Source organism: Thalassophryne amazonica, chromosome 10, assembly GCF_902500255.1.
Source record: "Thalassophryne amazonica chromosome 10, fThaAma1.1, whole genome shotgun sequence".
Lineage (NCBI taxonomy): Eukaryota > Metazoa > Chordata > Actinopteri > Batrachoidiformes > Batrachoididae > Thalassophryne > Thalassophryne amazonica.
The window spans coordinates 22,688,017-22,711,229 of record NC_047112.1 but is presented as its reverse complement, the minus strand read 5'-3'; the positions used below and the strand labels follow the sequence as shown (position 1 = coordinate 22,711,229).

The following is a 23,213-nucleotide window of genomic DNA, read 5'->3' as shown; positions in this document are numbered from 1 at the left end:
CAGCAGAAAAAGGCTCCAGCCTGACTCCAAGAACGTAAGCAATAACATCAATACAGAATCCAATATGGTTGAAGTTTGGGGCAAAGACAAAGCATATGACTTAAATCACAAGGAGAGGAGTAACATCTATCACACAGATCAGAAACATTGGGATAATTTTGGTTAATTTAGACTCTGGACAAGATTATGTACAAATTCTGTCTACAGCCTTATCCCAGAAACCTTCCCCAAATCCCAGACCCAACTCTTGTTCCCAATTACTAGGGATGGGTATTGATAAGATTTTACCGATATCGATACCATTATCGATTCCACTTCTCGATCTGATTCCTTATCGATTCCCTTATCGATACCTCTTGTGAATTTTCCGTGTACTAAAAGTAGGCTTTACAGGTTTTCTGTGTCTATGTTTTCTAAGTCTTAAAGTAAATAAATATGAAATTGGTCACTGGTTCCTTAAACTCTGGACATAAACTCTACATGGTGGATCCTTGATCTCTGGACACAAATAGAAATAAACAAAATCTGTAGTTTTTGTCAAAAGCATTTCCTTTCAGACATTATTGGCATGAATGTCTTTCCATACATGTGAGCTGAGCTCTTGCAGGTGGCTGTGCTGCACGTCAGGATGTAATTCATAAAGAATGCAGGACTTCTCATTTTAGGAGGAAAAAAAAAACGTTTTAGTCAATTGTAGTTTATTGTCTGTATTACAGCGTTTGGAAATAGGTGTCATTTTATTTAAAGCGGCAATTGGTTTTGAAGTTATTAATTCTGACCAGACTCTAACTCGATTCAGCAGAGTGCCGCGCAGCGTTTGGAGCTGTGCCAACAGAACAGAGGATGATTCTCATTTCTTGACTGCAACAAGAGTCCCAGTTAGTGACTTTAATCCACACAAAAGTGACTCACGATTGACATATTTTAGTGGCTTTGAGAGGGGTTAAGAAGTGGTCTTGCCGCTTCTGAAGAGCAGCGAATCAAAGAACCAACGAGCCAGCGGATCAAAGCATTACTTCATTGGTTCACGCTTCAAAGTGGAGTCCCGCTGCAGAAGCAGTTGATTACAGACCCGCTGCAGGGTCTGCAATCAACGTAGAGAATTGATCATTTTCCCGACAAACCCCCGCCAAAAACAACGGCTGCTCTGAAGGACCAATAAGGGAATCGTTAAGCACAAAGACTATTGATATTGGTGGATCGAATCATTTCTTAACGACACCCGAAAAGAACTGGTTCTCGATACCTAATCCTACCAATTACAGATAATTTTATTGACTGGATGATTGTCCATTGAAAGAACAATATTACATATCAGCAATATAAGAGCTTTCTTATGGGGCATAAGTTTGAAGAGGTCCTCCCAAGGATGTTTATTGGGCTGAGTGGGGAACTTTGGAAATATAGTAGATGCACATTGTCTAATTTGAAAAAAAAAATGAAATAAATGAGATGAGAGCATGTTATATAAGATATATCAGTAAAATTAAGACATGTATTACCATTAAAAATCATGGAAACATTTAGTGCTCTTCTTACCCCATAGATGAAATACAGTGTCTAAGAAGGAAGGAGGAAAAAGATGATTACTACATAAAGGGCCAAGAACAAAAGCAGAAACACGGGCACTGGACTCTAGCTGCCCACTGCTCCTAGTGGTTGCATTGTGTCTAACTGTAATTAGGTTGGGTTAAATGCAGAGGACGAATATTGTCGTGTATATATATTGTACAGATAATGAATGTTTATTAGTTCAATGGTACAGAATAGAACAAAGCCTTTATTGTCATTGTACATACATATTTAAATAACGGTTGAGTGGATCCTTGTCATTTGACTGGTGCTTTGTATATCACAATGTCATGGATTATTCGTCCATTTGTGTTGCATTGCATTTAGAGTGCAAATTTGGTTCCATACATTTGGTACCATTGTACTTTGCGCGCACGCGCACACACACACACACACAAAACAAATCCACTGCACTGTCTACAGGCTGTTAGCAGGAAGTTAGAATGAAAAGCTGGACTAATTTCTGATCTGATTTTTTTTTTTTTAGCTGCACTGAGGATGTACACAGTCTTTTTTGTAGTACACGTGTGCACAAGTGCCGACCTGGTTGTATGAGCACGCACACATGCAGGACAACAACGCAAGCGAGATGACGATTTGAGTGAGCTAACTGACAGTGCTAATTCTTGTGACACACACACACACACAAAATCCACTCCTCTGTAAGCCGTCTGGATGCAAGAACAGCTGTTCAGATGAAAAGCTGACATGATTTTTGGCTGGACCGAGGAACTACGCAAAGACTTTTTTTTTTAATGGAAGTCTGAAGTCAGTGCACTGGTTCACCGGACTACACGTCACAATTTGGACTTTAGCAGCAGTACCATTTTAGCAGCATACCATTCAACTCGGCTTCACCTCGTTGAATGGTATGTTCCAGCTTTCACCTCATTCGTACCATTGAACTCATAAACCTTCCTTATTTGTATAATATACATACAACAATATTTGTCCTCTGCATTTAACCTAACCAAATTACAGTTAGACACAATCCAACCACTAGGAGCAGTCGGCAGCCACAGTCTGGCACCCAGAGACAAACTTCAGATGTAGCGACGCTGCCTTGGTCAGGGGCAGAGACAGCAGCAGACCCTGAATAAGTATGTTTTTGATTGTGGGAGGAAACCGGAGTACGGACGGGGACGGGGAAGTGATCCCACGACTTGCTCACTGTGAGGTACTAGTGCCACCCACTAAGCCACCGATTACAAAAATGATCTATACGAGAATATGTGTGATGAACATTTATTTACATGTGTATTAAATTTGGGGATCATCCCCAAAACGTTATAGCAAACTAGGCATTATCTAAATTTGGAGCATAGACATTCACCAGAACAACAGGATTGTGTAGGAAAGTCCCTACAATAATTAAATATCTTTCATTTGTGTCTGTGATCATCCTGTCTCTCCCGCACTTTTCTGCTCTGGGTGTGAAATGTTTAGTTATTCCTCGGCCTCCTTTAGCAGTAACGGTACTTGTAATAAGTGCAGCTTATTTGTAGCTTTGGAGGCCAGGCTGGGCGAACTGGAGACTCGGCTCCGCACCGTGGAAAATTCTACAGCTAGCCAGGCCCCTGTAGTCGGTGCGGACCAAGGTAGCTTAGCTGCCGCTAGTTCCCCCCTGGCAGATCCCGGGCAGTCGGGAAAGCAGGCTGACTGGGTGACTGTGAGGAGGAAGCGTAGCCCTAAACAGAAGCCCCGTGTACACCGCCAACCCGTTCACATCTCTAACCGTTTTTCCCCACTCGACGATACACTCGCCGAGGATCAAACTCTGGTTATTGGCGACTCTGTTTTGAGAAATGTGAAGTTAGCGACACCAGCAACCATTGTCAATTGTCTTCCGGGGGCCAGAGCAGGCGACATCGAAGGACATTTGAAATTGCTGGCTAAGGCTAAGCGTAAATTTGGTAAGATTGTAATTCACGTCGGCAGTAATGACACTCGGTTACGCCAATCGGAGGTCACTAAAATTAACATTAAATCGGTGTGTAACTTTGCAAAAACAATGTCGGACTCTGTTGTTTTCTCTGGGCCCCTCCCCAATCAGACCGGGAGTGACATGTTTAGCCGCATGTTCTCCTTGAATTGCTGTCTGTCTGAGTGGTGTCCAAAAAATGAGGTGGGCTTCATTGATAATTGGCAAAGCTTCTGGGGAAAACCTGGTCTTGTTAGGAGAGACGGCATCCATCCCACTTTAGATGGAGCAGCTCTCATTTCTAGAAATCTGGCCAATTTTCTTGGATCCTCCAAACTGTGACTGTCCAGCGTTGGGACCAGGAGGCAGAGCTGTGGTCTTATACACCTCTCTGCAGCTTCTCTCCCCCTGCCATCCCCTCGTTGCCCCATCCCCGTAGAGACGGTGCCTGCTCCCAGACCACCAATAACCAGCAAAAATCTATTTAAGCATAAAAATTCAAAAAGAAAAAATAATATAGCACCTTCAATTGCACCACAGACTAAAACAGTTAAATGTGGTCTATTAAACATTAGGTCTCTCTCTTCTAAGTCCCTGTTGGTAAATGATATAATAATTGATCAACGTATTGATTTATTCTGCCTAACAGAAACCTGGTTACAGCAGGATGAATATGTTAGTTTAAATGAGTCAACACCCCCGAGTCACACTAACTGTCAGAATGCTCGTAGCACGGGCCATGGCGGAGGATTAGCAGCAATCTTCCATTCCAGCTTATTAATTAATCAAAAACCTAGACAGAGCTTTAATTCATTTGAAAGCTTGACTCTTAGTCTTGTCCATCCAAATTGGAAGTCCCAAAAACCAGTTTTATTTGTTATTATCTATCGTCCACCTGGTCGTTACTGTGAGTTTCTCTGTGAATTTTCAGACCTTTTGTCTGACTTAGTGTTTAGCTCAGATAAGATAATTATAGTGGGCGATTTTAATATCCACACAGATGCTGAGAATGACAGCCTCAACACTGCATTTAATCTATTATTAGACTCTATCGGCTTTGCTCAAAAAGTAAATGAGTCCACCCACCACTTTAATCATATCTTAGATCTTGTTCTGACTTATGGTATGGAAATAGAAGACTTAACAGTATTCCCTGAAAACTCCCTGCTGTCTGATCATTTTTTAATAACATTTACATTTACTCTGATGGACTACCCTGCAGTGGGGAATAAGTTTCATTACACTAGATGTCTTTCAGAAAGCGCTGTAACTAGGTTTAAGGATATGATTCCTTCGTTATGTTCTCTAATGTCATATACCAACACAGAGCAGAGTAGCTACCTAAACTCTGTAAGGGAGTTAGAGTATCTCGTCAATAGTTTTACATCCTCTTTGAAGACAACTTTGGATGCTGTAGCTCCTCTGAAAAAGAGAGCTTTAAATCAGAAGTGTCTGACTCCGTGGTATAACTCACAAACTCGTAGCTTAAAGCAGATAACCCGTAAGTTGGAGAGGAAATGGCGTCTCACTAATTTAGAAGATCTTCACTTAGCCTGGAAAAAGAGTTTGTTGCTCTATAAAAAAGCCCTCCGTAAAGCTAGGACATCTTTCTACTCATCACTAATTGAAGAAAATAAGTATAACCTCAGGTTTCTTTTCAGCACTGTAGCTAGGCTGACAAAGAGTCAGAGCTCTATTGAGCTGAGTATTCCATTAACTTTAACTAGTAATGACTTCATGACTTTCTTTGCTAACAAAATTTTGACTATTAGAGAAAAAATTACTCATAACCATCCCAAAGATGTATCGTTATCTTTGGCTGCTTTCAGTGATGCCGGTATTTGGTTAGACTCTTTCTCTCCGGTTGTTCTGTCTGAGTTATTTTCATTGGTTGCTTCGTCCAAACCATCAGCATGTTTATTAGACCCCATTCCTGCCAGGCTGCTCAAGGAAGTCCTACCATTATTTAATGCTTCAATCTTAAATATGATCAATCTATCTTTGTTAGTTGGTTATGTACCACAGGCCTTTAAGGTGGCAGTAATTAAACCATTACTTAAAAAGCCATCACTAGACCCAGCTATCTTAGCTAATTATAGGCCAATTTCCAACCTTCCTTTTCTCTCAAAGATTCTTGAGAGGGTAGTTGTAAAACAGCTAACTGATCACCTGCAGAGGAATGGTCTATTTGAAGAGTTTCAGTCAGGTTTTAGAATTCATCATAGTACAGAAACAGCATTAGTGAAGGTTACAAATGATCTTCTTATGGCTTCGGACAGTGGACTTATCTCTGTGCTTGTTCTGTTGGACCTCAGTGCTGCTTTTCATACTGTTGACCATAAAATTTTATTACAGAGATTAGAGCATGTCATAGGTATTAAAGGCACTGCGCTGCGGTGGTTTGAATCATATTTGTCTAATAGATTACAGTTTGTTCATGTAAATGGGGAATCTTCTTCACAGACTAAAGTTAATTATGGAGTTCCACAAGGTTCTGTGCTAGGACCAATTTTATTCACTTTATACATGCTTCCCTTAGGCAGTATTATTAGACGGTATTGCTTAAATTTTCATTGTTACGCAGATGATACCCAGCTTTATCTATCCATGAAGCCAGAGGATACACACCAATTAGCTAAACTGCAGGATTGTCTTACAGACATAAAGACATGGATGACCTCTAATTTCCTGCTTTTAAACTCAGATAAAACTGAAGTTATTGTACTTGGCCCCACAAATCTTAGAAGCATGGTGTCTAACCAGATCGTTACTCTGGATGGCATTTCCCTGATCTCTAGTAATACTGTGAGAAATCTTGGAGTCATTTTGATCAGGATATGTCATTCAAAGCGCATATTAAACAAATATGTAGGACTGCCTTTTTGCATTTACGCAATATCTCTAAAATCAGAAAGGTCTTGTCTCAGAGTGATGCTGAAAAACTAATTCATGCATTTATTTCCTCTAGGCTGGACTATTGTAATTCATTATTATCAGGTTGTCCTAAAAGTTCCCTAAAAAGCCTTCAGTTGGTTCAGAATGCTGCAGTTAGAGTACTGACGGGGACTAGCAGGAGAGAGCATATCTCACCCGTGTTGGCCTCTCTTCATTGGCTTCCTGTTAATTCTAGAATCGAATTTAAAATTCTTCTTCTTACTTATAAGGTTTTGAATAATCAGGTCCCATCTTATCTTAGGGACCTCGTAGTACCATATTACCCCATTAGAGCGCTTCGTTCTCAGACTGCGGGCTTACTTGTAGTTCCTAGGGTTTGTAAGAGTAGAATGGGAGGCAGAGCCTTCAGCTTTCAGGCTCCTCTCCTGTGGAACCAGCTCCCAATTCAGATCAGGGAGACAGATACCCTCTCTACTTTTAAGATTAGGCTTAAAACTTTCCTTTTCGCTAAGGCTTATAGTTAGGGCTGGATCGGGTGACCCTGGACCATCCCTTGGTTATGCTGCTTTAGACGTAGATTGTGGGGGGGTTCCCATGATGCACTGTTTCTTTCTCTTTTTGCTCCGTATGCATCACTCTGCATTTAATCATTAGTGATCGATCTCTGCCCCCCTTCACGGCATGTCTTTTTCCTGGTTTTTTCCCTCAGCCCCAACCAGTCTCAGCAGAAGACTGCCCCTCCCTGAGCCTGGTTTTGCTGGAGGTTTCTTCCTGTTAAAAGGGAGTTTTTCCGTCCCACTGTTGCCAAGTGCTTGCTCATAGGGGGTCGTTTTGACCGTTGGGGTTTTTCATAATTATTGTATGGCCTTGCCTTGCTATATGGAGCGCCTTGGGGCAACTGTTTGTTGTGATTTGGCGCTATATAAGAAAAAAGTTGATTGATTGATTGATTGATTTTAGAAAGTAAGAAATGTGTTGTGTGGGTGTGGCTGGACATTTTGGTGTTCTTTTCTTTTCTTTGCTCTCCAGGTGGTATGAAAACTGATTTGTCTGTGGAGAAGGTGCTGGCTGAAGAGTCCTTCACCCTCTTCAACGTTATGTGCAGCACCTGTGGATGGTGCTCACATGCAACCTTAAAGACTTTCAGCTGAAGCAGATAATTAGATGGCGTTCTGCATTTAAGCCATGTGTGATTCAAGCAGAATTGCCGGGAACTCGACCTTGTGGTGTTCATTTGTGAGACGCTGAGGACCGCGCCTGGGTTTGACATCATGCCTGTGAAGGAAGAAGGGTGAGGGACACATGCTGTCAGCACACATCAGAGGTGAATAATTGTTTGACTAATTGTTGATAGTAACTTGGTATTTTGTTACGCAGTATATTTGAATTGTGATGAGAATTGTGCAGCTCGCTTCTCACTGCCGTGGCGTGCGGACAACTGATCCTCCACCTGTTGTGAGAAGCTGCTCATTTACATAAAGCTTAAATACAGACCTGAATGTGTTGCTGATAGTGTGTGCCTTTTGAAGGATATTGCTTGTAACTGCTGACTTACCTCACCTCTTCTATTCTTCGCAGAGAGTCGGTTTGTCGTGTCCACCTGGGGGGTGTTTGGCGGTAAAAGTGAGTCCAGAAGCGCCGGGCCTCGATCCTTTTGGGCGCTGGAGAGCGTGCCAGCCTTCACTCCACCAGACTGATGCTGTTTTAGTTTGTACACGTTGTTATGCACCAAAGGGTGGAAGAAATAAATTGTTTTGTTATTGGAACCGCTTTCTGGTTATTTTAGCGCTGGGTTCCGTCAGACGCAGGTTCGCTCCTCAACCCGCGTCGACACATAACAGTAGTTCCCGGCCATTCCATAATGGACCCAGCGGCAGAGGCGGTTCCTTTCGCCGAAAGAGTTCAAGAACACTTGGAGAAAATATGGGAGCCATTACTGCATCTCGCAAACCAAATTAAACCAACAGACGCCCGTGTTACGGAGCTTTCAGCGCAAGCCGTTCCGCTTCCTGCTGCGGCACCATCGATACCGGTGCAGATAACTCCGTCTCCCAGAGATTCGGCGTCCGAACTGATTATTTGTCATCCAGAGCCTTATGCGGGAGACATTGAAGCCTGTGCTTCGTTTTTGATGCAATGTTCTCTGGTGACGTATCTCCAGGTGTTCTGGGACAGGCGAAATAATACACACACACAAAAAAAAAAAAAAAAAAAACTTGTATGGGTTAATGTTTTGTTTCTTTGAATAGGGGTTATAATTTGTTTGGGGAGTCAGAGGCGTGTCTGGTGGAGTGAACGATAGGCGGTTAGAAGCCCGTCTGGACTCACTTGATCGTTGTTTTTTTTTTATGTGTATTTAGGTATTTTCTGTTTGGGTCTGGGGTCGTTTTGTTTTGTTGTTTTTTTTTATTTCCCTACTTCCCTAACCCCAACCTCACTTGCCCCAAGACCGTTCGTCTTGTGGGTTGTGGGGTGGTGCAGGTTGGTCATGCTGAGCGTTCTCAGAAGACCTCTGCACCTGGGGGGGGGGTTGTTAGGGGCGTTTTTCTTGGTTTGGTTAGGGCCCGGTTCCACTCCAGCCTCGGTGGGCCTTTGTACCGTTCGTCATTGGTGTTGCCGGGGTGTGGTGCAGCGGGGACATACCTCAGTCGGAGGGGTGGGCCGATCTGTTGCCGTTCGCCATTTTGGTAGTTCCACCCCTCCCGAGAGGCTGGGGTATGGTCGAGTTGGGGCACCGGACGTATTTCCGGTTTTCCGCTGCGCCTAGGGGTTGGGGCTGGGTTAGTTTTTCCTGTTCCCTTCCCCGGCTTGATGTTTTGTGCCGTTCGCCAAAATTGAGCTGCCGAGGGGCTCTGGGAGGGACCTGGGGTCTTGCGGGGTGCCGGGGAAGGTAACAGGGTTTAACGGTTGTTTTATTTGCCCCCGGGGTTGTTTAGGGTAGTCCTCCGGGGGTTGAATTTTGATTTTGTTTTGTTTCCTTCCGGGTTCCACCTCCAGGGTTGATGGGACGGTCCTCTGGGGGGGGAATTGGTTTGTGGGGCCGACTAGCCAGGTGTGGCCGGGTCTGGGGTTCCGGGGTTGTGGGGAGGGTGCCTCCTGGGGTTTGATGGTACGGTCCTCTGGGGGGGCGCCGTTTGCTCCATGTGTACCTGGGGACCTTTGTGGGATTCCGGTTCTGGCTATTCCTCCTGGAACCGGCGGTAAAGGCCTTCTGGGGGTGTTGGGCTCTGCAAGTCGTTCTGGGAGGGTTGTTTGTTATTTTTCTTTTATGCATTTATGTTTGTATTGTGTTTGTGGGGCTGTGTTGGGTTTTTGCATTTGGGAGTTTTTCTTTTCTTCCCGGGGTTGGATGGGACGGTCCCCTGGGGAGGTTTTGGGTGGGTTTTATGTTTTTTCTTGTATGTTGGATTGTATTAGGGACTGTTTTGGGGTTTTTGTTGATGCCGGCCGGCCTTCCAGCTGCGGTGCCCTGTCCTGCTGCCTGTGGTGGACCTTGGGAGCGTTGTGCTGTCTGCTTCCTGGCGGGGACCCCAGAGGGAGGTGCTATTCTCGGACCTGGTCTGTTCGGTCGCCGGGAGGCTTCCCGTTAAAGGGGGGGGGGGGGTACTGTTGTGTGTTGGGGGGGTGTGGCTGGACATTTTGGTGTTCTTTTCTTTGCTTTGCTCTCCAGGTGGTATGAAAACTGATTTGTCTGTGGAGAAGGTGCTGGCTGAAGAGTCCTTCACCCTCATCAACGTTATGTGCAGCACCTGTGGATGGTGCTCACATGCAACCTTAAAGACTTTCAGCTGAAGCAGATAATTAGATGGCGTTCTGCATTTAAGCCATGTGTGATTCAAGCAGAATTGCCAGGAACTCGACCTTGTGGTGTTCGTTTGTGAGACGCTGAGGACCGCGCCTGGGTTTGACATCGTGCCTGTGAAGGAAGAAGGGTGAGGGACACATGCTGTCAGCACACATCAGAGGTGAATAATTGTTTGACTAATTGTTGATAGTAACTTGGTATTTTGTTACGCAGTATATTTGAATTGTGATGAGAATTGTGCAGCTCGCTTCCTGCCGTGGCGTGCGGACAACTGATCCTCCACCTGTTGTGAGAAGCTGCTCATTTACATAAAGCTTAAATACAGACCTGAATGTGTTGCTGATAGTGTGTGCCTTTTGAAGGATATTGCTTGTAACTGCTGACTTACCTCACCTCTTCTATCCTTCGCAGATAGTCGGTTTGTCGTGTCCACCTGGGGGGTGTTTGGCGGTAAAAGTGAGTCCAGAAGCGCCGGGCCTCTATCCTTTTGGGCGCTGGAGAGCGTGCCAGCCTTCACTCCACCAGACTGACGCTGTTTTAGTTTGTACACGTTGTTATGCACCAAAGGGTGGAAGAAATAAATTGTTTTGTTATTGGAACCGCTTTCTGGTTATTTTAGCGCTGGGTTCCGTCAGACGCAGGTCCGCTCCTCAACCCGCGTCGACACATAACAAAATGTATTTTTTTAAGAATTAAAATTGTAACCCCTGTTGTTCTGGAGTCAAAATTTGAGTGATAGATGTGGCCAATCCACTAATTTTTAAAGCTGTTATGATCTTTGATATGTAAATGAGTTTCCTGGGGAAAAATCACATCTGTCTTAAGATGTTTAAAATGGGTGAAAACCCTACACCTCTTTACAGGACCATTCATGCCTTACACATTCCAGCATAAGAACCTAATGGGACTACCCACAGTACTACAATCAGCCATATGTAAACTTTTCCAGCAGTATTACAGTGTGGGTATGGTCCCATATTGACAAATAAAATGGCGATACATACAAAGGGCCACCTTAAGCATCAAGGGCAAGAAAGAGACAAAACACAATACACTACTTGTAAATAAAAACAAATAATATAAGTAAAAATGAGATGGAAAAAACAAACACATACAGGCCAGAACAGCCCCACCCCCGACCCTGTTGATCCCCTTCCCAAAACGAAGAGGGTTGCAGATCAAACCAAACATCGGCCTTCCTACCACAGGCTCCAACCACACTATCCTCATGACTTTCTAAAAACCAAAAAAAAAAATAAAAGATAAAAGTCTCAATATAAACAACAAAAACAATTGCATCAGATGCTCAAAGCGCTTTACAAAATGCCTCACATTCACCCCAATGTCAGGGTGCTGCCATACAAGGCACTCACTACACACCGGGAGCAATAGGGGATTAAAGAAGGGCCTTAGTGATTTTCCAGTCAGGCTGGGATTTGAACCAAAGATCGTCTGGTCTCAAGCCCTACGCCTTAACCACCAGACCATCACCTCCCCAAATGAGCATGAGTATGAGCATTGTGTTCTGTATAATTTGCAGAACTTATTAGGTTCCAAAAACTGAGTTTGCAGCGAGCAACCAGACTGTGATGTCATGGTGCAGCTCCACTCTGATTGGCTGTCACCCCTGCCACTCAAAAACTAACATCTGCAAAATGTCATTTAAATCACTTCAGAGGTATTATTAGGTTCTAAAAACAGCGTTTTCAGCTTAAGAAGTGTTTATTTCTCACTCGCTTTTACGTAATATATGACAAAGAGGGTATAATGACACACAAATGAAAACCACACTAATGTCTGCTAAATGTTATGTAAATCCTTCCACAGGTTACAAACACAGCATTTTCAGTTTTAGAAGTGTTTATTTCTCGCTAGTCAAGAGAAAAAATAAGTGCATTAAATTTATATCATTTGATAAGAATAATCAGGAAAAAAATGAGGCATTAAAGTTTCTTATACAAAGAAACATGTCAGTAACACGTCTATAAAGAAGAAAGCATTTCATGTGAAAACATTCTTCCACTGATGGCAAGATAAACATGAATTCTGAAAGATAAATACAAATATGGTTGGCTGAGAAGCTCATAAAAGTTTGGGTATTTAATACCTTGAAGGAATAGTGGTGGTGTACAAAGACCTAACTGTAAGTGTACCAAGATCTGCCCATCTATCCACTGTAGGCTTCTAAAGCCTTTAATGCAATGTAAACAAGGTTTAAAAAGATTTACTCTGACACATACAGGAAAATTTTTAAAAGTGTTTCATGCCATTAAATGAAATGTAGCATGATCTCCTTACATTACACCAGAGCAATGTCAGTCAAGTAGGACACTAGCAATGCAATAATTTGATCAATTTTCATTTTAAACTGATCTCAATGAACATTAGAGATCTTTAAGACAAAACTCCAGCCCTCAACATTGACTCATGCCAAGTCCATATGAGAAATTGATATGCAGTATGTGCAGCTTATTCCATCAGACTCATTAAAATGTCACTTTGTCATCAGCACACCCTCTCACACTTACAGCTTGCCTTACAACTGCAGCAAAGGAGTCATTGTAATGTGTGTATGAAGCACAGCAGAGAACATTTTTTTATGTGGCAGGCATAATTTGTCTTCCAGACAGCATTCAAAAGACGTTAACATAGACTGTACTGAATAAAATGCATAGAAAGCAATTCAATTTGAAGTCGGGACAAGTGATACGGGTCCACAAATGTAAAAGTCTAAATGTTCATTGTAGTTTATTAATCAAAAACAAATCAAAATAACTTTATTTATCCGTTAGGAACTTCCTTTGCAGACAGAGTGCCAGCACGAGCAGAAACACACATTTCATGCATAATAAAATTCCATAAAAATCAACACTTCATCAACACTTAATAAATATAATTACAAAGCCAATAAAAGCCAAGCACAGCCTGCTCAAAAACTAGTCACATTAGCTGCTGTTCATCAGGTGGATCGAGGTGGGCAGAAAACTGGAGGTGGCCCTCTTAGTCCTAAAAGGCAGGGACCTGAACCTACGACCTGATGGTAAAAAGGTGTAGTGCTGGTGCAGAGTGTGAGTGGGGTCTGTAGAGATCTGTGTGGCTTTCCTCACGACTCTGTGGTTATAGATGGAGGTAAGTGAGTCCTGCTGCTGTCCAATGATTTTGCTACTGATCTTGATGACTTTATTGAGAGTTTTATTATTATTATTATTATTATTAATGTGTTAAAGACTTTTAGCAGAAAAAGTTACCATTCAGCAACTTATTTCAAAACTGGGCCCATACATTGCCTCTGTTAAAATCACTGTTGTGTCACACTTCAGTGTCATCTAATCACCATGTTTGCAATGGCAGCATTAAAACCTGAACAACCCCCCCCCCCCCCCCGCCCCTTTTCTTTTTCTTTTTTTAAAATCATGTCATGGTTTTTCCTTCTGCAGTGTACTGCCCTCCTGTGTAGACAGTAAATTGCAGGAAAAGGAATTTCACGCTTGGCTACAGTTTGTAGTGGCAGAAATTTTATCAAACATCTCCAGTAAGGATCTGAGAAAACTGTGATTAGCCTTTGATTAAGCACTACCCCCCCCAAGGGACTGTGACCACTGTAAAACAAGCATGCTCCACAGAGACTGATGGGAGGAAATGCAAGTACTTTTCTGCCAATATTACTCGAGTTCAGTAAATTTAGTTTTCTTACAATTCACAGAAAAGTGAAAAACCTTTTGCGCAACTTGGCACAAAGTCAGTCGGCAATTGTGAAAACCTAGATTATGCTCTCCATCCAAAATTCCTCTTGTCAGCTAAGCATTGGAGACAAATTATCAGAACATTCGAGCCAGCATCTCAGTGGAAAACAACGCTACCATTCGCCGACATCGAAAATCCTGAGGTAACATCATATCTTTGAATTTGGAGCCAAATGTGTCATTCTGCCTGGAAGAGAATATGTGACTTTCTGGAAAGCAGCATCTGTTTGCCCTCATAGTATTAATTTTATCAAAATCATTTCTGGCTGTAAACTGTTTCAATAATTAGTTAAATAATATTCTCAAAAAAGTTTGGCCTATAGCTACAATGATCCACACAGACCTTTGTTAACCACATGTGCTTAATAACGAGTGGGAAGTCAGTAATTGCCAGTGGACAATGTGGTTTCTGCACTGGTGCCTTAAATCAGTGACATAAAACAGAGTCAGGCCATTTGATTTATGACTATGCACTGATTAAACTGATGCATATAACGTTCTTGCCATTTCACATACTCAAAACCAAGTTTCACATTCTCCTCCCAGAAAAGGACCCTACATCTGTTTCACACATACAGTTCTTGCCACATTCTTCAGCATCCACCAAAAGCTTTTAAGGATGCACAGCACTTGATGCCTGAGTTAGTGTAGCATGCACCATGCAGAGTGGGAGTCCAGCTATTAAACACAACAGTCATCTGTCGAGAAGAAATGTTACCATCTAGTAATGTCAGATGCTCAGCTCTCCCAGAACATCCGGATAAAATTTCAACAAACTGCACATTGGTATAATATCACAAATTTAAAAAAAAAAAAAAAACGCAATGCTAAAATACCCTCAGCCATATGAGCATTGTGTTCTGTATAATTTGCAGTTGTTTAAGTAATTATTAGGTTCCAAAAACTGAGTTTGCAGCTAGTAACCAGACTGTGACGTCACGGTGCAGTTCTACTCTAATTGGCTGTCACCCCTGCCACTCAAAAACTAACGTCTGCTAAATGTCTTTTAAATCACTTCAGCGGTATTATTAGGTTCTAAAAACAGCATTTCCAGTTTTAGAAGTGTTTATTTCTCACTTGCTTTTACATAATATATGACAAAGAGGGTATATTGACACACAAACGAAAGTTTTGCTACCAACCTGTGACGTCACCACACTAATGTTCGCTAAATGTTATGCAAATCCTTCCAGAGTTGTTATCAGGTTACAAACAAAGCATTTTCAGTTTTCGAAGTGTTTATTTCTCACTAGCTTTTACATAAATATATGAGAAAGTGCAATATGATTCCACAGTTGTATATAATTCTCGTTTTACATTTTACTTGGTCCACATTTTATTTTATTTTATCTTATGTTTATTTAGTTGTACATATACTCTGAATAATTTATTGTTAAATTTTATTATCTTTTATTTGGCTAAAAATTACTCGCACCACGGAAAGCACCTTTTTGGAGTTGCACTCAAATCTCCTTGCAATGCAAATTACGACAATACAAACGCGATTCTGATTCTGAAAGGTGTTATTTCTAGCCAAAAAACAAAGCGAAGTTAGCACCTAGCAGCAGCAGGAAGCGACGTCACCACGCACACGCGCTAACGTCCGCGAGATCATGCCATAAAATTAGGCACAGAACGTGACGTTTTAACATCTTCAAATACCTCTTAAAATAGGTCAAGGGTAGCCATCTTCGAGCTTGTCCAAGTTCTGTGTCCCAAGAATGTTCCCTGTGAATTTGAAGACTGTGGCAGTAACAGAACTGGATTTATGCTTTACACAAACAGACGGAGGGACGGAGGGACAGATGGACAAACAGACAGACAGACAGACAGACGCGAGGTCTTCACATAAATAAAATTTGTATAATTTTAGCAAGGACGCAGTCTGTTATCTCTTCTCACCGCTGTACAAATTACTCCCTTAACATAAGACTTAGAAAGTGCCAGAAACTAATTTTGAAGTGTAGCTAGACATCACTGTACTACAGCACAAGCAGGAACACTGTGGAGCCAAGGGATTTTTTCCAATTGCTAAAGTGCCTTTAGTATCAACAGTGTGTCCTGTTGGAAGCAGAACTGAGGCAGTTCCACCCAGCGTGATTTATGGCCTTCCAGAGTGTTTCTAAAAAGCTAAATGCTGCCCTAAACAGATTTCACATTGAGTCGGTGTCCTGAAAGAAACATTCACACAGTTTGAATAGCTAGAAACATTGTTGCTGTCCATTTATTTTATGAAGAGGTCAATAATTGTTATGCTGGACCTAATGGGCGACAACTGAGTGATGAAAAGATGCTCCATGCTCATTATCTTTAAAAATGTACTGCCTTTGGAGTTGTTTTTAAGATTTAAGTTTAAAAAAAAATTATTTGGCACCACTGTAATTTTATTTATTAGCCTTTACATAGGGGATTCATAATATGACAGTGCCAATATGACCAAAATTTGCACTGTCTAGAAAAAATAAATAAATAATTCCTACACATTCTTAGAATCGTTTAATAATATTATGAACTGTAGGGGGAGAAATATGCAAATCCCTTACAATTTTTCTTTGAGGTACACTGGTTTGAAAATTTCAATAATTTTCTCAAATGTTTCATGACAAACTGGAGTTCCTAAGCACATTTTGCTCCTCAAAGACTCAACCTTTAATGGATACTGCTTTTGTACCAAATCATAACAATCACCTGTTGATATCACCTGTTTGAAATAACATAATTATTTATTTAATATCATTACAAGCCATAAATTGCCCCTGTCCCAATATTTTTTAGAATGTGCCACAGGCCTGAAATGGAGAAATGGGTGCATTGTAACAAATGAAATGAAGCTGACCACACAAAACATGAAATATCTTGAATTCATACCATCTACAGTGAAACAGAAGTTAAAGTAAATGTAAGAAATCGATCACTGCAGGTTTTTTATTTGCACTTATCATAAACTTGTCCACTGAAACTCTCAATTTACCAGTTGATTCATGCTCCTATCCTCACCTAAGGTCATGAACTTTGGTATTAACCAAAAGAATGAGGATACAAGCAGCGAAAATGAAATTCCTCCGTCTGGTATCTGAGCTTAGGGCCCCATCACACATATTGCGAATTTGGTCGAAGTGGAAGCATGAAGCAGGAATCGTATGCAAAAACGTGTAAATTCGTAACTGCCTCAAATGCCTCATACACCTGTTGCTACAATTATTTGTGTATACCAACGGCTGAAAGACAGAGTGCACGCTGTGCGAGCCCATAGGACCCTCTCACGCCAGGTGTCAGCCAAATTCCAGCTGACACACAAACATCTAACACCACTCGTTTGGCACTTAAAAAATGTGTGGCCATTCGTACTATCATCACGAAAACAGTCAGCAGACAATCATTGTCGAGCTGGATGTGAAATATGTCGAAGTGTCCCACGACTGTGGAGTTGCCGAGTGCACATGTGATGTGCCAGAGTGCCAGCTCCCCCCACAATATGTGTGTGTGTGTGTGTGTCTTCGCACTCCCCCTGCTCTCTCCCCCAACATGCGTGTGGTTTGCGTGCCTCCCCGCAGACGGCAATGCTCATATGATCACAGAGTGACACCTTGGTCTGTGCGTGGCAGCTGTTGAAAACTCTGGTCCTGGATATCAGCACTGTAGAACACGCACCGTGTTTTGATGGACACACGCGTGTGTATGCTTGCTGTCCTCACATTGAAATACATAAAAACATACATCGCTTCTGCAACGGGCTGGAGAGCGCATACACTGACAGGGTGTTCCAGCTGGACCGGACCGCTAGTTCATGTGGACATGCAGCAGGCGATGTGAATGTCAGATCTGTCTGACAGGACAGCAAGCGGCGTGCCGCAAGACCATACATGACAGGCCAACAGTACGACAAATATGCCACTGTCAGTCACATATCAGCAGAATTACGCAGTACCAAATGTGTGGGTTCAAATCCTGTGAGTGGCATTTTTTTTAACCAGTGTTATTTAACCGTGGGGTTCTGTATTGCGTCCCCTTTTATGTATTATTTCAGGGGTAGGCAACTTATTCCAGAAAGGGCCAAGAGGGTGCAGGTTTTCTTTGCAGCCACTGACTCCACCAGGTGATTTCACTGATTAACTGATTCCATCTGCTCAAAGTGATATTAATCAGTGAAATCACCTGGTGGAGTCAGTGGCTGCAATGAAAACCTGCACCCTCTTGCCCCTTTCTGGAACAAGTTGCCCACCCCTGTATTATTTATATCAACCCAGTGATATTCATTTTTATTTTATTTTCCTCCACATCAGCAGCATGATGTGGTGCAGCTCGTCCCACAGTGCAAGCAGCTGCAGCAGCTTGCACCGTGTTCCTGCTCTAAAGACACTGACGCGTGCAAGAACTGTAGCGCCAGGATCGTGCATGTTTCGTGGTGCGCTAATTCAAACTGTTTCACGCTGTTTCGCCGTGATTCAACCAAATTCGCACTATGTGTGAAGGAGCCCTTACACTTGGGGATAAGGTGAGAAGCTTGAATATCCTAGAGGCAGTCAGAGTAGACCTGCTGCTTCTTCGCATCAAAAGGAGCCAGCACATTTGAGCATCTGATGAGGATGGGCCCTGGATGTATACCTTGGGAGGTCTTACAAGTATGTCCAACTGGGAGAATGCTTCAGGGAAGACTAAGGACATAGTGGAGGGTTTATATTTCCCAGATGGCTTGGACTGCCTCAGGATCCCTCTGGAAGAGTTAATGGTCTTGGTGAGGATAGAGAAGTGTTGGCTGAATTGCTTTGTCTATTACCACTGTGAGCTGGACCAAGATAAGCAGCAGGAAACAAACAAACAAAAAAAATTTCTATACTGTTCCAACTTTTCTGATCTGTGGTTGTAAAATGTGCTCAGATAGCCATGCCATTCACCTCCTTCCTTGTCATGTTGCTTCACAGAACAGGGATATTACCACCAATGATCACAGAGTAGAACATCCTTCTCTTGACATATGATTGCAATTGAACCACAGTGTTGTTCCACTATGACCACTCTCACTAGCGTGAGCCACTCAGTGTTCTCATCGACAATCACATAATGGAGTTCCATTACCATCTGAATAGGACATCATGATTCTGAATGCAACAGCATAATACTACATCTCAACCTCCCAACTGTTGCATATCACCATGAACTGAAATTAGAAATCAAATAAGATAATCGATTTAAAAGGGCCAGAAGTAGGATTTGATGATGTTTCAGAATATTGCAGCCACACCATAACACTTCTGTTTCAGCATGCGGTCATGTGGTTGCATGTCCACAGTAGCTGATTCAATAATTTATAAATGGCAATCAAACCAATTCACCTGCTTGCCTGTGAATTTGATGAATTAGGTTAAGTTATTCACTACAGAGATTATTTTCTTCAGTCTGATGACTAAAATATGCTAGCTCAGGTAGCCATATTAGCAAGTGATTGGTGCTAGCAGGCAAGCTAGTTACCCTACTTCAGTTTACAACAATTCAAAATCCCACTAATGTGTCTACAAGCTTTTTAGTAAGATTAGCTTAACTGTCCAAAAGGATAAAAGCCAAATCAGAGTTGGTGTGGCTCCCCAAAACAAAACAGAGATCCCTCCATTTCTCAAGCCTGTGCTGTTGTTGACCCAAGTTTTTGCCTGACATCACTCTGGATTATGTGCTTTGGCAGATAAAACTTTTTTTTTCTGTTTTTCTTGGAGTCTGTGTTCTGCTTAAAACGCCTTGTTTATTGGTGCTAGCTAAAGCCATGCTTTCTGTAAAAATGTTGTTTGCTAAGCTGCACAGGAAAGGGCAGTTGGTAACACATGCGCGCATTAAAAAAATAAGTCAGCCTGCGTGAACATACTGGATTGGCTGCAATGTGAAAACTGTACCACTAGATGTCACTGAATCCTCCTTAAGACCGCTTTAATCAATCATTCATTCGTTCATATTCTGATGTCCGGACCCATGCCGCAGTGGCAGCAGACTAAGCTGTTTCAGTCTACACTTTGTTTAAGGATCCCAAGGTGTTCTCAAGCCAGCTGGGAGATATAACAGCTCCAGCTTGTGTTGGGTCTCCCTCATAGCCTCCTCCCAGCTTGACATGCCAGACAGATTACCTTATGGATACAACCAGGGGCATCCTCCCCAGGTTGTCCAAACTACCTCAGCTGGTTAATTTTGAACCACTGTCGCCAAGTGCTTGCTCACAGGGGGTCGTTTTGACCGTTGGGGTTTTTCCGTAATTACTGTATGGCTTTGCCTTACAATATAAAGCGCCTTGGGGCAACTGTTTGTTGTGATTTGGCGCTATATAAATAAAATTGATTTGATTTGATTTTGATTTGAAGAAGCAGCAGCTCTAAGCTGAGTCCCTCCCTGATATTCAAACTTCTCACCGTGTCCCTGACTGTAAGCCCAGATACCCAATGGAGGAGCATCACTTTTGCCCTGTTCTTTTGGTTATTACCCAAAGCTCATGACTATAGGTTGGGAGACAAGTGTAACTCGAGAGCCTCACCTTCAAGCAAAAGAACAAATCCTCATATTTGAGAGGCCAACTACCAATTTCGCATTTCCTTAACAAATGAAAAAAATATTAAAAAACTGCAGATTAATTGACAACTGCCAACTTTACAGATCATGTTGAAGATCAAACTGAAGACATTCAGTAGTTCTTTGATTTCCAAAAGACTGCAAAAGTTGTTTTGCTTTGGGATAACAGAATGCTATTTCTGCCTATACAAAAGCATATTCAGGGTCCACTTTAGTTAAACTATGCAGCTCTATTGTATATGGTCAAAGACGCAGATTTTTCTATTTCAAGACCTGACATGGCTCTGAGAAAAAAGCTCTCGGTTCCTTCTCTTCCATATTTGATGATGAAACCCCATTTGAAGAGGCTACACCTAACTCTCAAAGTTAATGTGGATTAACATTCCTCCCTGCTACAAAACCGAGCGAAAGCTGCCAAGAGCAGAACCGCTAACGGCATAAGTGCTATACTCTCTTCCTCCACTGTATAAACCAACCAAAACCCGTTAGGGGGACAGAGATAATCCAAATATACCCTGAAAAACTGACTGGAGATAATTCATCACTACCCACGTGGGTAAGGAGGATTGCTTTACACTTATTACACTCTGAAAAGACAGCAGTGGAACCAGCATCTTCATAAACATTTTGAACAAAATTCAGTTACATTTAAATGAGACAGTTGTTTTTATGTACACATATAAAACAAGAGGAGAATCGCTGGTCCTGCGGCTTGTTAATTAAACAACAAATACAGGCTACATTCACATTAGTGGTTGATGTGACCTGAATCTGAAGCTGTACTCTTGTGTGCATGTGAACATCATGCATTTCATTTTCTGCATGTAGCATTTTTGCCACTTACATATATGGTGCCATGTGGACTTCATATTTGACCTGTGATACACTTAATAGGTTGCATTCACATGTTGACAGTGTGCCAGAAAAACTAATACAAACTGTGCCACTGCTACCTAAAAGGAGAACTGCTAATATTGTCTGCCTGTCTGCTGATTCCCTACTGCTAAATGAAAGAAAGAAATATGGAGTGTCTAACCGTAAAGCACATGGCTACAAGGAACGCATGCGCTTTCAATGCCTCACATGTAGCAGTTATCTCTCTGAACTCTGAATCCAGCCATCTAAATGGGAATCTCAGTAGAACTTAAATTTATAATCTTGCAGCAATTTATAAAATACAAAATTTTTTGGCCATGGATGACAAATGTAGCAAAACTGTCACACTTTTTCTTAAGTGTGACAAACTCATGACTATTGAAGATACTGAATGTCCTAAAAGACACATTTAGATTCACGGCAGGATTTTGGCATTTACTCCAGTTAGGATAAGAGTTATGGATGGGAATTGAAACCGAGTTCCACATTTTTCAGAAACATATGCTTCAGATGATATCAATTCCTCTTCTCTGTGCCTACATATTCCACTTTGCAAAAATTTGTGTTTGATGTCATGGTGCCAAACTCTGCATCTATCAACAAGGAACACAAATACTATTGGAGGTGCTCAGCATCTTTCTGGAAGTGGCACCCAGTTTCAGAAGCACAAAAGATATTCCAGTTTGGTCCACCTTGACATACTGCATGGAACACATACACCTTGCAAACATAATTGTAAAACCAAAAAAAAAAAAAGAAAAGAAAAGAAAAAACAACTGATCCAGATCACTTCAGGTGGTGATGTAAACACTGTCAAAATAACAGCCTACATTAACAGTGATAATGTAGGCCTTATTTGGTGTTTTAAGACACATTACAATGTTGCAGTTTTGCACAATTATCCAAGAATAAATCTGTCCAACTTAAATGTTTGTCTGTTAAGTAAGACTCTTATCTTCAAACAGACCTTAATTATTGAGGGGCGTGGCTGAAGGTACAATAGCCCCCCAGCTGACCAGTTTGCAGCCCCCCTATTGTCTGTCAATGGAGAGGCTTCCCAATGACAATAGGACAATAATCTAAAATCCACACAAGATTTACATGAGAGGGAGGCTGAATAATGGCAAACAGCCCAGCTTTACACTTTATAATGACACGACTTCAGGGCGAAAAACAAATAAAGTAACAGAAATAAAGCGGGCTCAAAAGGTCAGTAATGCGCATCAAGAACGCATTTTTCCCCGCGTCAAAGTTGGCAGGATACAAACAAAACCCAGCCAGTGACAGGAGAGACAGGATTTTTTGTTTGTTTGTTTTTTTTGTTGTTGTTGTTGTTGTTTTTTGTGGGACTCACCGGACGCGCAGAGGTCCAGGACGCTATGGAGGAGCAGGACGATCCAGAACACGCAGGAGGAGGAACATCCCCTCAGACGCTGGCACGCCGCTGCCCGACTCGGATACATTCCTCCGGCTCGGTGCTCAACTTTCTCTGTTCACATCCACTGGACTCAAAACTCACCGCCGGCTCCCTCAAAAAATAAAAACTGCAGTGTCTCTCTCTTAAAAAAAAAAAAATGAGTGTGAAACAGAGCAGAGCCGAGCTCCGTGTGTCTCCTGGTGCGTCCTCCTGCTGTCTCCTTCGTCCTCCTCCTCCTTCTCCTCCTCGCTCGAGCTCCGCTCACTTTCCCTCGAGCGCACTCAACAAACCGCACGCGCCACATGGCTCTGATTAGAGATCTGTTGCCACCTAGTGTTCGTTATTGGAACAGCAGCTCAGCGTGTCTGAGATAAACGCTGTCACAAAATAACTTCTTTTTTTTTACAAACGTTGTGAGCAATCAGACTTCTGGAGCGC

At 42.2% G+C, this 23,213-nt stretch overlaps 1 protein-coding gene across 2 annotated transcripts in view; it reads right to left on the bottom strand.

Annotated features, from left to right (window-relative positions):
* Positions 1 to 22,987, bottom strand: part of ror1 (receptor tyrosine kinase-like orphan receptor 1) — a 356,306-nt gene extending 333,319 nt beyond the window's left edge. For both annotated transcript variants that reach the window (XM_034179554.1, XM_034179555.1), the window contains exon 1: positions 22,713 to 22,987. In XM_034179554.1, the coding sequence (XP_034035445.1) occupies positions 22,713 to 22,821 (109 nt within the window). In that variant the 5' untranslated portion in view covers positions 22,822 to 22,987. The remainder of the gene's footprint in view (positions 1 to 22,712) is intronic.
* Positions 22,988 to 23,213: the final 226 nt, after the last annotated feature.